Source organism: Tenrec ecaudatus, chromosome 9 (genome assembly GCF_050624435.1).
Source record: "Tenrec ecaudatus isolate mTenEca1 chromosome 9, mTenEca1.hap1, whole genome shotgun sequence".
Classification (NCBI taxonomy): Eukaryota; Metazoa; Chordata; class Mammalia; order Afrosoricida; family Tenrecidae; genus Tenrec; species Tenrec ecaudatus.
In genome coordinates, this window is record NC_134538.1 from 148,972,739 (window position 1) to 148,989,858 (window position 17,120).

Consider the following 17,120-nt stretch of genomic DNA (forward strand, 5'->3'; position numbering starts at 1 on the left):
GGGTGGGAGGGAGACACCCTGGATGCAGAGAAGTGCTCCTGACACCGGGGCACCTGTGAGACCGCTGTTGGCGTCGTGAGAATATTCCACCCTTGCCAGATGTAAGACATTTTAATCCATAAATCCCTCTAATGCACCCAAAAGCTATGGACTTAGAAAACACGGAAAAGGAAGATTAAATGCCCCAGAGCAGCTAATATAACAGAAACTGAATCGCTGGGAGAGGACTTCTCTTCTCTCGCTCTCTTTGCCTCTCTCTCTCTCTCTCTCTCTCTCTCTGATGCCCCACTACCACACACAGACACACACACACACACACCATCTCTCACTGTCAGGAAGGTCACTCACCTGTCCCCCCGGCCCACCTTTTCCTGCCCCTCACCTGTCCTTTTTCCAGCTGCACCTGCTTGTCATTCCCAGCCTTTCCAGCTGTCGCCTGACCTTGGAACTTGAAGCGTTCTCTGATTTCCCTGTATTTTCACCCACTTCCTCCTCCACACACTATGCCCGTTTGTCTCCAGGGAATAGTCGCCTTCCTTAGCTGGCAGCCACTGGCGTACCTGTATTTCTAGGCCTGCAAATGGAATGGGATTGTCTTCAGGGCCCTTCCCAGACCCTGCGGGCAGCCCTCGTGGCTCCTTAGACACGCAGGAGATTCTCTAGAACCGACTCCTCCTGGGCCGTGCAGGGGACCTGGAGACCATTTCCAGTCCTCACCCGCTGTCCACAGGGCCGCCTCAGTACTTTTCTGTGATTTGTTTAGGTGGGAAATCCGTGAGTTTTCCTCCGTGGGCAGGTTTCCGCCTCACCCAGGTTCCGACTCTCACGGGTTTTGCTGTGGTTGGCTTTCGTGTCTCCGTGGGGATTGGCAGCCCCTCCTTCAGGTCTTCCTCTAGCTCTTGTGTTTCTCTGGTCGCACAGCCGTCAGTATGTTCCTCCTAACTCGAGAGATGTCACAGCCACCTTGAAGGCCTGAGGACTAAGAGATCTGGTCACCGCCAACAACAATTCCCAAAGGCATCCAGAATGTGAGGGCGACTGAAGGGCCCATTCTTTCTCGGGCCGTCTGTCCTCTCTCTCTCGTCAGGAGCCTGGGCAGAGGGGTGGGCAGTCTGGGTCTGGGAGACCCTGAGCAGACTGGCAGCTCGTGCTGTGCTCCCCGCAGCAAGGCATCCAAGGGATGATGTCATGTCATTCCGCCTCTGTCGTCCACTCTGCCTATTGATGGAGTCCCAGCTCGCCCGGCAGCCTCTCTGCGTGGGCCGGTCCCACTGCTGCCCAGCCAAGGGGCGGGACCACTCTGGTTTGACGGGGGCGGGGGGGGGGGGTCCACCTCTCTCTCAAGAAAGGAGGCCCGTGTCTCTGCTTCCTGAGAGCTACTGTCTCACATCTGTAACTCCAGCCTGGCATTCCCACACCACATAGTTATCGCTAATAAGCAGTCCACTCTTAGTGTCCACCTACTATGGGCCCGGCTTCATCTGGTCGACACAGATAGTTCTAGAACCCCGGGAGGGTACTGATTGCTGTTTCTTGTATGGGGAAACTAAGGCCCACACCCCGGGTGCCCTCTTTTGGTGTGGGAACAAAGCAGCCTGTCTCACCCTCCTATGAGAGGCCCCTGGCACAGAGGAGGCACCTTGGCCTCTGCAGGGCGCACTCCAGGCTAAGGGAGCAGTCACTTGGCTGGCGTGTCAGTAAGCAGTGCTGAGGGCCAGCCATGCTTAACAGGCTGAGTATGTGGCTTCATGCAGGGAAACGGGAGCTACTTGGGGCAGGTTGGTGCAAACCGGGGCCACGTGAACGGTAGAGGCAGTGAAGTCACAGGAGGGAGAAGCCACCGGGGGAAGGACGTGGAACCTGGGAGAAATTGAGACTTCGATTGGCAGGGGCAGTTCTGGGCAGCAGGGTCTGCCTCAGCAAGTGTGTGTGGGACACGGGACAGTGAGCGTGTACAGCGGGGAGCATGTACGTGTACAGGGGCTGTGAAGGGCAGTGTAGCCCCACCGTGGGAAAGGCTGGTGAAATCCCTCAGCTGTTCGCCATGTGGACTTTAGGGTCCAGCTAGAGAAAGCCACTGAAGGCAGTCTTTCGGTGGCAACGGGGGTGAAAGAGGTAGCCATTGCTAAACCATATCTGCAGATTTCCTTTATCGTCATATATTCATCAAATCTCAGAATACTGAAAGCAAGACCAGAGAAAAATAATTGAACCCCCTAAAGATGTAAATAAATCCATGAGTTAATATGCCAGTCGACGTGCACGTGGATCCGTCAGAAAGCGTTGCAACCAGGGCTCCGGTTCGTACCTGCGCCGCTGGCCCAAACACAGCGCGTTGAATGGTGCCTCCGCCATCAGCGAGTGGATGGCAGCCGCCCCCGCTCTCGGTAACATCCTGGTCTCAAGCAAGGGCGGAATGTCCGCTCTGCCCTGCCGGCCAGGAAACCTCCAGGAGGTTATGGTGACTGCTCTTTGGGATTCCATGGGGTCATTTTAGTGGATACTCAAAGGACATAATATGAACACGGAGGCTAGTTTATTATGAAGATGTTTTTTAAGAAAATGAAAAGCGACACCCAAGTAGATGGATTGACTCAGCTGCTGCAACTCAGGTTTAGGAACGATTGTGAGGACGGCGCAGGACCGGGCAGTGTTTCAGTCTGTTGTGCACAGGGTCGCTATGGGTTGGAACTGACTCCATGATACCTAACAATAACAAACAACAAAAGATAAGGTGGTATTTAACAAGGGATACTTCTCATTTTGTTTGTCCCAAATACCATTTTTTTTCTGACAATAGCACTTTATTTTGAAAATAACTCTTCTCTGTGGTGGCGAGTGCTGGCGCTGCTGTAGGCGAGGCTTTGTGCTGCTAATAGGCATTTTGGCAGTTCAGCCCCACTCTCCACTCTACAGAATAACAATGAAGCTTCCTTCTCCTATAAAGATTTATTTTGGAAACCCTAGGAGATGAATCTATCTGATGGCAGTAGGTTTTTGGTTGAAGGTATCCTCTGTGCTATAATCATATGATTCTCCTAGGAACTGTCATATTTCCTGATTCTTCCACTCCACTCCCCATTTGGCTTATGCTGTGGTCCTCTCAAGATATGTGTTAAAAATCCTAACCACTATGCCTGTGGATGCAATGTAATGTAGTCAGGTTCTACAATGCAACCCAATGTAATGTGCCCAATTAAACACTGTGGATCTGTAAAAAAAAAAAAAAAGAAAGAAAATGAAAAGCTGCATTGCTTGTGGTGGGAGGGGCAGAAAGTTGTGGAACGTTTTTCCCATGACTGTGCGTTCTTTGAGGGTCGCAGGGGCTGTCCTGTGAGAATTTTGTTGGGAAAATTTACCCCATTCATACCCAATCCCTCATCTTGCCCCTACCCCTTTTAAAAATCATTTTATTGGGGCCTCATACAACTCTTAGCACAATCCATACATCCATCCATTGTGTCCAGCACATTTGTACATTTGTTGTCATCGTCATTCTCAAAACATTTGCCTTCTACTTGAGCCCTTGGTATCAGCTCCTCATTTTCCCCCTCCCTTCCCGCTCCCCCCTCCCTCATGAACCTTGGTAATTTATAAATTATTATTTTGTCATGTCTTACATTGTCCGACGTCTCACTTCACCCACTTTTCTCTTGTCCGTCCCCCAGGGAGGGGGTTATGTGTAGATCCTTGTGATCAGTTCCCCCTTTCTACCCCACCCTCTTATTATATTTCTCATGATTGGCCTTGAGGGGTTCATCTGCCCTGGAGTCCCTGTGTTTCCAGTTCCTATCTACCAGTGACATCCTCTGGTCTAGCCAGATTTGTAAGGTAGAATTGGTATCATGATAGTGGGGGGAAGGAAGCATTTAGGAACTAGAGGAAAGTTGTATGCTTCATTGTTGCTACACTGCACCCTGACTGGCTCGTCTCCTCCCTGCAACCCTTCTGTAAGGGGATGTCCAGTTGCCTACTGATGGGCTTTGGGTCTCTACTCCGCGCTCCCCGCATCATTCTCTATGATATGATTTTTATCGTTCTTTGATGTCTGATACCTGATCCTGTCAACACCTCTTGATCACACAGGCTGGTGTGCTTCTTCCATGTGGGCTTTGTTGCTTCTGAGCTAGATGGCCACTTGTTTACCTTCAAACCTTTAAGACCACAGACGCTATATCTCTTTATAGCCGGGCACCGTCAGCTTTCTTCACTGCATTTGTTTATGCACCCACTTTGTCTTCAGCGATTGTGTGGGGAAGGTGAGCATATGGAAGGCCAGTTTAATAGGAAAAACTGTTCTTGCATTGAGGGAGTACTTGAGTGGAAGCCCAGGGTCCATCTGCTACTAAAACTAATATTAATACTTAATACTAAGCCTATAAATATATGCACGTAGATCTATTTCCCCATCCTCATAAATATATTTACATATGTACATGGCTGTATTTAGACCTCTATAAATGCCCTCTGCCTCCTAGTTCCTTCCTCTGTTTCCTTTCCTCTTGTCCCACTATCATGTTAAGCCTTCATTTGGGTTTCAGTAATTCCTCTCAGTTACATTGCCCTTGATCAAGCCCTACCAGACCTCCTACACCCTCCTCACCACCGATTTTGGATCACTTGTTGTTCCCTTGTCCTGGGTTTGTTATCACCACTTCCTTTCCCCGCCTCCCCAATCTCGCCCCTTTAGACTTCTCTGAGTTGCCAAAACTCAACGTTGCAAAGGCAACTCGGCTTGGTCCCTGCAGGATGACAGAGCTGCTGCTTAGAGGCTGTGTCAATCAGAGCGGGCAGGATTCTTTGGAAAGTGCTAGCGAGATAGGAGGATATGTGGGCAAGCAGGGGCTTCCCAGTCTGGTGTATGTGCGTAGTAAAGGCTTCTTTGGTTTATGCACATAGATAAAATCCCATCACACTGCAAGCCCAGGAAGAGAGTCCTTCCATGAGCACCTTGACTCCCTGAGGATGGTTCACAGTGGGCGACCCTGACCTTCTAGGCCCCTTAGTGGTGCCCACATCCACCACAAAGCTCCCTTGGTGCCACCATTGGACAAGGTCCACGCGAAGCCCTCAGGACTCCATTTTGCCGAAAATAGAGCCAAGCCTGTGCCCTTGCAGCCATAATGACTTGTGTTAGACGCAAGGCTCACCTGTCACCCTTGTCATCTGAGAGGCTCAAAGACTCCTCCTGTCACACTCTGCCCCCGTCACTTCAAATACCTTCAATCCTGAACTCCCCTCCCAGAGAGATCCAGAGTCATGAAAGCAATTGGGGAAGTTTTATTGCTAAAAAAAATTAAAAGCGTTTCATTGCTGAACTATTGAATTTTTAAATATAAATCTCCCTTGATCAGGAAATCATGCTCTGAGGTATTAGTCTTGCAGATACATAGTATGTTTGCCTACGTGAGCAGTGAAATATCCTTTTTGGCGTAAGAGCAAAGATTGGAAACTGAGGCATACAAGAAACCAAACCCACCACCCTTCTGTGAGAGGCAGTGCTGAGTCAGAGTGACCCAGTGCCGGGTCTCCAGACAGGCGCAGACCTCCTCATTTCCCTCCCACGGAACAACTGGTGGGGTCAAACAGCCAACCCCGCATGTAGCAGCGTGACACTTAGCCAACATGGCCATCAGGGCACCTTCCTTCTGAAACTGGGCACACTGGTGAGGGTAGTCGGTGCCCCTGCAGAACAGGAAGCACTGCGAAGCAACCATTGGCAACGAGGGCTTTAGGGACGGTCCATGAGCGGGGCTGGTGTGCGCGGTTGAAGTGCAGGCAGGCCTCCCAGGGGAGAGGCTTTACTTTTCCCCACTCCCCTTTGCTGGACCCTTATTTTGTATTCTGTGCTGATTTGTAGGCATCAAGTTGGTGACAACTGACCAGGACTTGACAGGTTCCCTTGAAAGTAGGGGCTGAATTTCAGAGAGCCCTCCCTGCCCTGAGGGAGAAGCCAGAGCCTCTTGGGAAAGCGCAGCAGGCCCATGGGTGCCTTTTGCCCTTTGGGCCCATGTCATAGCCCTTACAAGGAGCCTGAGGGGACACGTGGCCGTGCTCCCAAAACGCAGGCCTCTCCCTTCCTGGGCCCTGCTGCTCTGGATGCTTCCTGGCCACCGCAGTAGGAGTGGGTGTCCACTCCGTGTGTGGAAAGGCTCCCGGATTCCAGGTCCAGAGACCATGGGGGGGGGGGGGTGAAGGTTGGGGGGAGGTATGTGTGAATGATTTGTTCTCTGTGTCTTTCATCTTTTTAAAAAGTAATCTTTCATCTGTTTGCCCTGAATCAAAGAAAGAAAGGAGGTTGGGGTTTTGGTAGCCCTGAAATAGGGAAGCAGTGGGGTCTTTCACCATGTCCTTGCAGGAGCCTAAAGACCAGAGAGGACACCAGCCAGCCGATCGATCCCGTGTTAGACAGCCTTGGCGGGTCTGGGAGGACTTGGGTCCTGTCGCATGCCTCTAGGCGTGGCTGGGCTGCTCTGGAAAGCTGGATGAAGTGGAGCGGGCAGGGCTTCCTGTTGCTCAATCAATCGACCTGACCCAGAGCACAAGTATGGATTAGCGTGCGCCTTCTAGATTAGGGCTAATCAGGGCAGGCTGAGCAGATGTAGCGCAGCCCGACCCACTGCCCGCCCTCAGCATTCAACGACCCTTTCCAAGGGTGGCTTGCCCTGCCTAGGACAGATGGGCTTCCAGGCCCTCCCCTACCCTCCCAAGGACACAGACTGCTGGGTCACAGCCATTGAGCCGATTTCCTCTAATCCGAGTCAGAGCCTGTGGGGGGAGGGGAGAGGAGGATGCTGACATCCCCACGCCAGGAGGGCAGAGCATTTATTTGAGGTGGAGGTAGGCGAAACCGCCGTGCGGCCATGGTGCTGCAGTGCCCGGGTCTTTGAGGTTTTGAAGTGACCCCTGTGGGGGACCCCACAGGGCTGAACAGACACAGTCACTGCCACCAGCTCTTCACCCTGAGATGGCTGTGTGGGGGTGTGTTTCCCAGCTGAGGGCAGTACACACTCTGTTGTCCCCAGCCTGCATCCTCAGAGGGATGCTCTGCAAAGCTCAGCAGGCAGCTTGCATTCCTGGCTCTCAAGAAGGTTAGGGGGCTCAATGATGGCCACGCGGCTGCTCCCTGAAGGAGGGAGACTACCATGCAAACCGTGATGATGCATCAGGTCCGGAAGGCCTGGGCTGACTGTGAGACGGAGGACAGACCAGGAGCCCACTGGGAACACGGGTGTCTGGGCAGCTTTCACTGGCTGAGGGCCACGAATGGGCGTGGACCACAAGGCCTGGCTGAACAGCAGGAGCTCGCTGGGATGACCTACTGCCCGGGCTGCACCTTCTGTCCCATGGGCTTTTGGAACCATGGAAAAACTTAAAGGAGAGTGGGAAGATTCGTTTGTTTTTTTCACATGGAAAAACTCCATTAACTTTTCATTCCATTTTCCCACAGCTTTCATATGTTCAAAAGGTCGCTCTGGGTATACCCATGTCAGCCAATGTAATAGTTTTGGTATTTGAACTTTTCTCCGTTTCATCCTGAGCACATCTTCCATGACACTAAGACAGTGTTCTAACAGCAGTGCCGGGCCTGGCACAGGGAACCCAAGCACATCATCATGGGCCAGAGTGGACTCCAGACAGCGGCAGGCGTCTCCTTGTGAGACTGGCCTTCGTGGGGTCATTCGAGGGTTACCCGGGTGCCTAGGCTTTGCCAGGAGAAGAGAGAGCTGCAGAGAGGGTGACACACTGTGCGGGGGGGTGCCCGGAGTCCCAGGACGGGGTCGGGGCCCAGCCGCATGCACACCAGTGAGGCCCACGCCCTGTAACTGTGTTAGTGCCCACGCGCGACAGACCTTGTACCATGGAGGCCCTAGAGAGCCGAGCCAGGTGGCATAGTCTGTCCAGTGCCTGTGGAGTATCACCAGGGCACCCAAAGGGAGCCACTCTCGATATTGACAAGACTGGGGAGGGACAGGCTTCAAAGAGGAAGGACAACTGAGCTGGAGCTTATGGGGGCAGGAGTTGGGTAAAGGAATTTCAGGTAGTGGACAACTTGAACAAAGACCCAGGGAAAGTTGTGGGGCTACTATGTTAGGGGGGGCCAAGAGTAGGCCAGGGGGGTGCTCAGCGCACCACATGAGAGGCATCACACAAGGCCTGGGACACAGTTGGCCTTTATTACCAGGTTTGGAATTTGAGATTAAAGGAGTGGCATGTTATGGAAAGATCATCTGGGTAGCAAGTAGGAAGGCTCTGAAAGAAAGATGAGGGACGTGGAAGAGCCATTTGCAAAGATCTAGACAGAAGAAATGTGGCCACCACCGTGAGAACTCAACCTCCAGGCCTGATCTCTGCCTGTGGGTTTGGCGTCTCTTCCTCACAGCCTCTCGGGCCTGCTGAGGCCGTGAACACCCTGGGCGAGGCTGGCTGTCCACGAGAACTCATCAAAGCATCGAAACATAACCCAAGAAAAGAGTGACGCTCTATTTAACATCAAATACCAGTCAGGCGTAGTTTCCAGTGTTAAGAAGGACCATTAAAACCCCCCAAAAAAGGACTAAAAGCTTTTGGGGGTTCTGTATATTAGTGGGGGGGGCAGAGCTGGTTGACCTGTGAGCCTCAGAGTCCCCACCCACCAATGGCACCGCACCATCTCTGGCCTTCCCTTTGGGTGAGACTCAGACATCTCATGAGCGCAGATGTTGGGTTTGGGGGCACCCCCTGGCCCAGGCAGCTGATGGCAGGCTTCTAGTGCCTTCCTACTTCAGCCACATGCCCTCGTGGTGCCTCCGCCGGTCCTCTTCCCAGCCCTTTGGGCACCGGCCCGGCTCCTATACTGTCAAGGGGGAGCACCAGACACGACTGTGCCACCGCACAGCCTGTGTTGGCGTTCCTCATTTACACCGTCCACCCCCCACCCTGTCCTAAACTGCAGCTTCCTTCCAGAAGATGGGGGTCAGTGGGTCTTCTGGGCGTGTTTGGGAAGCAGCCGTGTGAAGTGACCCACTCCCTTCCCTGGGAGGCTGGCTCTGGGCCAGGATCACGCGCCTCTCCCAGCCGGTGGTCACCATGGTGGGGGGAGCTGTGTTTTTAAATGGAACACTCTAAGACTCGGGCCACCATGACCTATTGTGTCGAGCAGCCTCTGGAGAGGGTCTGGCTGGAGCTTGGCCTGAGGATAAGACAGGAGTCAGGGAAGGGACAGGCTTCGCTCAGCCAGACTTGAGCATCTCAGGAGGGTCGGAGAGGGCGTTTGCCAAATTCTCAGAGGGTTCGTGGGGGGCAAGCAGGGCATAGACTTGGGTGGGGAGGAAGTCACCCTAGTGGGCCTGTGTTCCCTCAAGTTGAGGCAGGCAAACGGGCCACCTGCCCTCAGGATCATTCTGTTTCTCCAGACCTTTTAATGCTCTGTGAGAACTGAGCTGAGCCAGGTCAGTGGATTGGGCGGGCCAGGGACTGGCAGAGTGGTCCAGGGGTGGGGATGGAGGGGTAGATCCTGAGCACAGCGCCCCAATGTCTCCATTTGTCTCCCCAGGATTGGTCCAGATCCCCGTGAGCATGTACCAGACTGTGGTGACCAGCCTCGCCCAGGGCAATGGGCCCGTGCAGGTGGCCATGGCCCCAGTGACCACCAGGATCTCGGACAGCGCAGTCACCATGGACGGCCAGGCCGTGGAGGTGGTGACGCTGGAACAGTGACGCGGCCTTTGCCAGCCAACTCCAGCTTTTATACGCAGAGGTGCAATCAAGTGGAGTGAAGTCTCTCGACTTCGGAAGAAAAGTTTTGTTAACCTTTTTTTAAAAAGGAAGAAAGACACCGGATTTGGGGATTGCGTTTTTGTAAGCACCGCTCTTCATTGTCTGGGATGGTGGAGTCGAGGCTGCGTTCCGATTCCATTGTCCTGAAAAAGCCAAATTGTGGCCGGACTTCTTTATGCGGAAACGTGTGTGTGTACTCATGTATGTATGAGTGTGGGTGTGAGTATATGTATATGTGTACATATGGACATACACATGTACATATATATACATAAATCTATCTATATGAAACCCGCATGGAATCCTCTGTGTGAAGTCAAGGTGAGCTGTGAGGAGAATTCACCCCGGTTAGTGGGTGCCAGGGTACGTGGCCAGATGGGCACCAGCTCCAGTGCCTCCCAGGGCTGTGCATTCAGCTACTGACACTCTCCGGCCGAGGGCCCCGTGCCCTGCTCCACAGCTGCCTCCAGCGGCTGCCCAGAGCGCCTCCCACCGGGCTCCCCTGAGGACGGCGCTTCCCGCGAGAACGGCCCGGGGCCACGCGGTCTGGCAGCTCAAATGCTCCTTGGGCTGGCCCGGGTGCTGACCTTGTCCTTGAAGGCCCCCCGGCAGGGACCAGAGGGTGTTCTTCAGCCTCCCATCTCTTCCCGTCCCCAGGAAACCACCTTGGTCTCATGACTGGACACATCTCTCCGGTTTGGGGGCCAGTCCTGGAGTGATCGTGTGTGTGAGCTGACGGTGACAGAAGTATTAAGGGGATTGAGTGGTGCGTGAGTGTGCGTGTGGGTGCATGTTGGTGCGTGAGTGTGCGTGTGGGTGTGTGGTTTGGGGGGAGCGTGGGGAGGGCCGGAAAGAGGGCGAGAGGCACCACAGAGACCAGGACATGCATAGGAGTGGCCTTGTCCTTTCCTGGAACTTTCTGGAACTGCGGGTTTTGTAGAGAGAGTCCGGGACTGCTGTGTCCCTGTGCCCCAGAGTCGGCCCGCTTCAGGAGAGACTGCGGATTTGGGGTGTAGCTCCGGGTCTGTCGGGGGACCCCGCCCTGTGGCTTCCTCCTCAGTAGTGTCTATGGACTGGGTGGGCTGCTGAGACCCAGCCGTGCGTTGCCTGGCTTCTCGACAGGCCAAAGTTGAGGTCCGTGTGCGCGGGGGACCGCCCCCTCCCAACCCCCGCATGTGTGACAGTGTATTTAATGTGTTGTTGTTTTTTTAATGCGACATTAAAACATTCTCCATGTCTTGCTCAGCCTTTGAGACAGTTTCAGATTCTTGTATTTGCTTGTTTTCTATAAAACTACTCAATGTTCTTTGTATGGGCTTTGTTTCCGTCCCGCATGGAAGGGGGCGGGGGATGTACGCGTCCACAGTCTCAGGTTATTTCCATGGTTACTTCTCATTACTGTGAAGCTGCCCCAGCTTTCGTCCTCAATCCTTCAGGTGACGTTGCCTCCTCCTCATTGCAACGCTGCGCTGCACGCAGCCCAGAGCTACACAGGTGGGGGCTCTCGAGGAGCAAAAGGAGTTAGCTCCCAGGGTGGCTTGGGCATCTGGGGGGGGGAATACTGCGGCCAGAGAGAGCCCCCTGCCTGCCCTGCCCCGCCCCGCCCCCAGAGCAGCTCTGCGAGCTACACACTGGCTCCGATGAAAGGTGAGTAACCCCTTCCCTCCTCCCTTTGCTGGATTCCTTCATTGAATGATTGCCTTTCACTCTCAGTGTCTTTATAAACCCAGCAGTTGATTGAAAGAGTTAGATCATCACTTGAACGCTTGGGAACGAGCGTCTGGAATCACGTGAAGTCACTTGTAGCCTCCTGCTTACAGTAAAATAGATGCACAGAAAGACGAGGTCCCCTGTGATGACGTTCTGGAAACATCTAGATGGCCGGCGCCTGTCTCCTGCCCCACATGCTTACGCATCTTGGCCTAGGATGCCGCCCTCCTTGTCACCTCCGCCCTACCAGACTGTGGGAAGACAGCAAATATGTGTACACACACACATACACACACCGGCAGTGTCTCTCACTTTTCAAACTGGTCCTGCTGCTTATAACAGAGGACAATGAAATTTGCCTGTCAACTCCTCACTGGTCAGGTGTCTTTGTGTGATTTTAGGGTGCAATATGAAAATTTCCAATCAGATGATCAGCTAGCAGCCAGCCATCAAAAATAAAACATAATCTAAGTACCTTTGGCCACATTTCACTAACAAACTTTAAATATTACTATAATGTGTGTGTTCCTTTATTTGTTGCTGTTGTCTCAATTCACTGCACCCCTGTGTACAACAGAACAAAACTCCACAGTCCTGAGCCGTCCTCATCCGTGGAATAAAGCAGTTCTCAACCAACTTCCACGGTCACCCAGTGGAAGTTCAGGAAGGCCACCGTGTGCCAGGTGGGTGCAGCAGGGACCCTGCCCATGAGGGCCAGGAGTAGAGGAGCCAACAGCGTGGCCCAGGGCCATCTGGAAGGGGCACCTGGAAGAGCGAGTCTTACCTAGCTCGCTGTCTCCCTGTGGGCCCTCTGGAGTGAGCAGTTTCCAATCCTCGTCGGCAGCAACTGTTAGTTCTACAACCAAGAAGATCATTACACGGAATCTTTGTGAATGGACATATGGGAACTTAGAGGAAGAAGCAGGAGGGGCCCCTCCTCCTCAGAGGGGTAGAGAAGCTAAGGTCCTGTGCCCCGTGGGCCCCTCAAAACCTGCACCTCCCCTCTGGTCTTTCTTCACATCTGCAAGCCGTTCCTCCTCACTATTCCCAGCGCCTCAGCTAGTCGACTCCAACAGGAAAAGACTACATGGAGTGGGGAGGCGGCCCACGGGCTCCTCAGGACATCAGCCGAGGCTGGCCTGCAGTCCTCAGCACAGTTGGTGTTCAGGTGCCAGAGTCGACCAGCAGTCCCGCCTGGCCTTGGCTGTGCGCTCAGCAGGTCCCTCGGGATGGTGGAAGTGCGCTAGGGAGGGGGGCTGAAGGAATGGCCCCAAGAGGGCAGCAGAAACATTCCTGTCTCCACCTGCCAACTGCTCCCAGTGCTTCTGAGGCTGTAGGTGAGTTTCTCCCTCCTGAAAACTGCCGGCACGTCAGCAAACATCTGTCCATCACCAGAAGCCTGGAGTGTTGGTCAGCAAATGGAGGAGGGGATTCGGGAGGGGGTCGAAGGGGAGTTGCTGAGCAGGGATATGATGCCCCACAGAATAGGCACCAGGGTCTCTTGAGAATCTGGGACTGACCCAGAGCAATAGTAGGCACAGGGCTAGGCCTGGTCCTGAACCCTGCCTTAGCTCTGCTAGCAAGAACTGACATCCGCAGGTAGAGTATATACCAGCAGTACTTCTGTACCACTTGTCTGCCAGTCTGTCATACTGTGGTGGCTTGTGTGTTGTTATGATGCTGGAACTGATGTCACTGGTTATTTTAAAGGCCAGCAGGATTACCCAAAGTGAACAGGTTTCAGGTGCCCTTCTCGACTAAGAACAGACAACAAAGAAGAAATAGTCTATCCGCTTCTGAGGATGAAGTCCCTGCAAGCCTTATGGCTAACACTGAAGCCCCGTCAGAGGCTGCAAACCTCACGAACAGAAGCAGAACACCGGCAGAGAGGCACTCAGCATGCGCCTGAGGACGAACTCCCTTCTCAAAGGGGAGTCAGCACGGTGATGTGGACAGTCGAGCCTGCAAGAGTTAAACCTCTGGGACCTTCTTGGCTGATGGGGCATGATTAAAAATGAGAAGAAACAGCTGCCAACATCCGTTCATAATTGGAACTTGGACTGGACAGAGTTTGAATCTAGGAAAATTGGAAGTTGTCAAAAATTAAACGGAATGCAGAAAGATCATCATTCTAGGCTTAGTGAGCTGAAACGGACTGGTGTCAGCTATTTTGAATCAGAAAGTTGTCTGGTTTACTGTGTTGAGAATAGAAATTCAAGAGGAATTACTTTACATTCATCACCAAAAAGGGCATTTCAAGATAGATCTTGAAGTGTAATGTGAGAGGACAATATCCATCTGAATACAAGTAACTAAAATCAATGCAACTGTTACTCAAATTTAGACACCAACCACTAAACCACTAGAAACTGAAGAGTTCTACCAGCATCTTCAGTTCAGAATTGATCAAGCATGTGATGAAGATGCACTGAGCACTACTGGGAATTGGAATGCAAACGTTGGAAATGAAAAGGAAAGAACACTATTTAGAAAATCCAGTTTGGGTAATCGAAATGAATCCGCAGATGACATGAGACACTTTTACAAGACAGTTTCTTCATAGCAAATACCCTTTCCACCAATATAAATAACAACTATACACAAGACTTCTCCGGATGGGATATACAGAAAGCAAATTGACCACATCTATGAGACTAAACTATCGAGAAGCAGATCAGTATCAGTGGCTAAAACCAGGCCAGGGGCTGACTGGAGCAGACCATCAATTGCTCATTTGCAACTTGAGGTTGAAGCTGAAGAAAATTAACACAAGTCCATAAGAGCCAAAATACAACCTTGAGTCTATCCCACCTGAATTTCAAGAACATCTCAACAACAGAGGATGCATTTGAGCACTAATGGCGGAAGACCTGCTGCGGACATGAAGAGCATCACACATGAAGAAAGCGAAAGGTATAAAAAGACAGGGAAGAAACCCTTATCACTTGATCTCCCTTTTGCTACACTCTGCTTTTTTAAATTTTCTAGGTTTTTTAATTGGTTTTTTGTCTTCTGGGTTTGGTTTGGTTTTCACTGAGGGGTTTGTCTGTGTCGGGTTTTGTCGTTGGTAGCCTTCTTGACTCTGTTATGTGGTTTTCTGTTTTTCAGCATGTGAAACCCAGCATAGGTGAATCTACAGAGACAATAACTAGAGTAAGGGCTCCTGGTGGCGGGGGGCGAATACAGCAGGGTAGGTAAGGGGGAGCTGATATCAAGTTTAAGAAGGAAGAAAATGTTTTGAAGCTGTGGTAGTAATTATGCAACATTACTTAATATAATTGAACTACAGATGTCTGGATTGGCCCTAGTAAAATGGATTTGGGGGTAGGGGGATCGAAGTGGATGTCAGGAGAGACTGAAAGTTGCTCTTAATTGTAGAGTAGCTTAGGTAAATAGGGAGAAAAAAAGTGATGTCAAAGAGCTAAACAAATTTTCAAAGGGAAGCTTAAGAAGACAAAGTCAAATATTATAATGGAATGTGCAAAGTTCTAGTGTTAGAAAATCAAAAAGGAAGAACACACTCAGCATATCTTAAATGGAAAGAACTAAATATTTGAAAATAAAAATAATCCTCAAGTTGTGATATTGAAAGATACTGTGGGCAAAATATTGAATGATGCAATAAACATCCAAAGCAGATGGGAAGAACACAGAGTCAGGGTGGACGTTCCACCGTTTCCGGAGGGAGCATGTGAGCAAGATGCTACCGAAGGGGCCGTGAAGGAAGGTACCAACCAGTGGTACTGAAGAAGTTGAAGCTGCGCTGAAAGCATGATCCACAAACAAGGCTCCAGGCACCAGTGGATACCAACTGAAACGTTCCAACAAGTTGACGAAGTACCAGAAGCACTCGTCTGTACCCACCCTAAAGAAGGGTAACCTGACAGAATGCTCAAGTCATAGAAGAGTTTCATTAATATCACATGCAAGTAAAATTTCGATGCTCAATAATACATTGACAGGGAGTTGCCAGAGGTTCGGGCCGAATTCAGAAGAGGACATGGAACAAGGGCTGTCATTGCTGACGTCAGAGGAATCGCAGCTGAAAGCCGGGAAGGACAGAAAGGGGCATTCGTGTGACTCATAACCAACAATGAGTAGACTAGAGAAGAGTGGGAATCCCAGAACAGTGTGGCGTGTCATGCGGAACTTGTACATGGATCAAGAGGCAATTGCGCACACAGGAAGGGAATCCTTCGTGGTTTAAAGTCAGGAAAGGTGTGCACAGGGCTGTATCCTCTCATACTTGTTTAATTCCACAAGAGGGGAATTGAAGGTAGGGCCATTCATGTAGTGGGCTCTTGAAGCCCAAGGAAAGCAGTGGGTCAGTGTGGCTCCAGTTTTACCACACGGACATGAGCCGTGGGGGCCGGGGCTCCAGTTGGCAAAGCTGGGCCACTTCCTGTAGAAGCCTATCGCCACGGGGCTGTTTCCCCAACCGGTGGGGGATGGAGCTAGGCAGCATTGACCACTTCAGGGAATGAGGGGCAAATCCTGGGCTGTGAGCTGCATTCACCCGGGTGGGGCCTGAGCAGCAGTGAGGGGTGCCATTTCCTGAGGGCAGAGACCCCCTACCCATCCAGAGCACCGGCACTGACCAGCAACCCCCACCCCACCCCATTCAGCCCGGCCGAGTCCCCGCATCCTTGGCCCACTCAGCGATGGCCCTGTGCTCCAAGGTACCAACCTGGCGGCCGCTGCCACTGCTGCCCTTCCCAGTGGCCACACTTAGAGACAGGAGGGGGGCTGGTGTCCACTCCTTTAGGGGTCACCTCCGCAGGCCCCGCCCAAGCTGGTGCAGCTGTGTTCAATAGCGCCCCCCTCCCCCCAGTTGGGCTGAAAAAGCCAAAGGTCGGCAGTGTGAAACCACCAGCCAGCTCCACGGGAGAGACTCGGGACTCTCCGCGCGCACCCTCAAGTGACCGTCTTGGAGACTCAGAGAGGGACAGTTCTACCCTGTCCTACAGGGTCGCTGAGTCGGCATCGAGTTTGGTCTGGGTTTCCTGGAATTGCCTCTGCAGCCTGGGCAGCTTCAATCAGTAACTTAGAAGGTTTGAATGGTAGTCACAAAGAGCCCGGTGGTGTGGTGGGCTGTACATTAGCCTGCCACCCACAAGGTCAGTAGTTTGAACCCACTAGTGGTTCCTGGGGAGAAAGACAGACTTTCTACTCTCCCAAAGAGTGACAGTCTCGGAAACCCCAGGGGCATCACTGGGAGTGGAAACCCACTCAGTGGCGGTGAGTTTGTAGCAAATCTTTAACCACGTGTCCCTGCCCCACCCCCCGGCCCCCGATCACCAATGACTTCAAGGTTGATTGGTTGGTTTTCCCAGCAGCTTTATTGCGCTCTCATTTACATCATGTTCACCTGTTAACAGCTACAGTTCAGTAGTCTGGTATGGTTTCCAGAGTCGTGCAAGCATCAGCATCGTGTAATTTTACAGCATTTTCATCTTTCCCAAATGAAAAGGCCCGCTTTTTACCATCTTCCCCCAAACAATCTGCAGCAGGTGATACATATACAAGGTGGTTCCAGTGAGAGATGAGCCTAGGATTAGATCAAGACCAAGTCGAAGGCCACTTGTTCCTTCGCCCACCGTGGGGCCCGTGTTGCCGGTGGTGCCGTGGAGCTCCAGTCTCGGGACGTGGCC

General features: G+C 52.1%; 1 protein-coding gene across 4 annotated transcripts in view; it reads left to right on the top strand.

Annotated features, from left to right (window-relative positions):
• The window catches only part of NRF1 (nuclear respiratory factor 1), a 119,500-nt gene extending 108,503 nt beyond the window's left edge, over window positions 1-10,997 (top strand). For all 4 annotated transcript variants that reach the window (XM_075558653.1, XM_075558654.1, XM_075558655.1 and 1 more), the window contains one exon: window positions 9,536-10,997. In XM_075558653.1, the coding sequence (XP_075414768.1) occupies window positions 9,536-9,699 (164 nt within the window). In that variant the 3' untranslated portion in view covers window positions 9,700-10,997. The remainder of the gene's footprint in view (window positions 1-9,535) is intronic.
• Window positions 10,998-17,120: the final 6,123 nt, after the last annotated feature.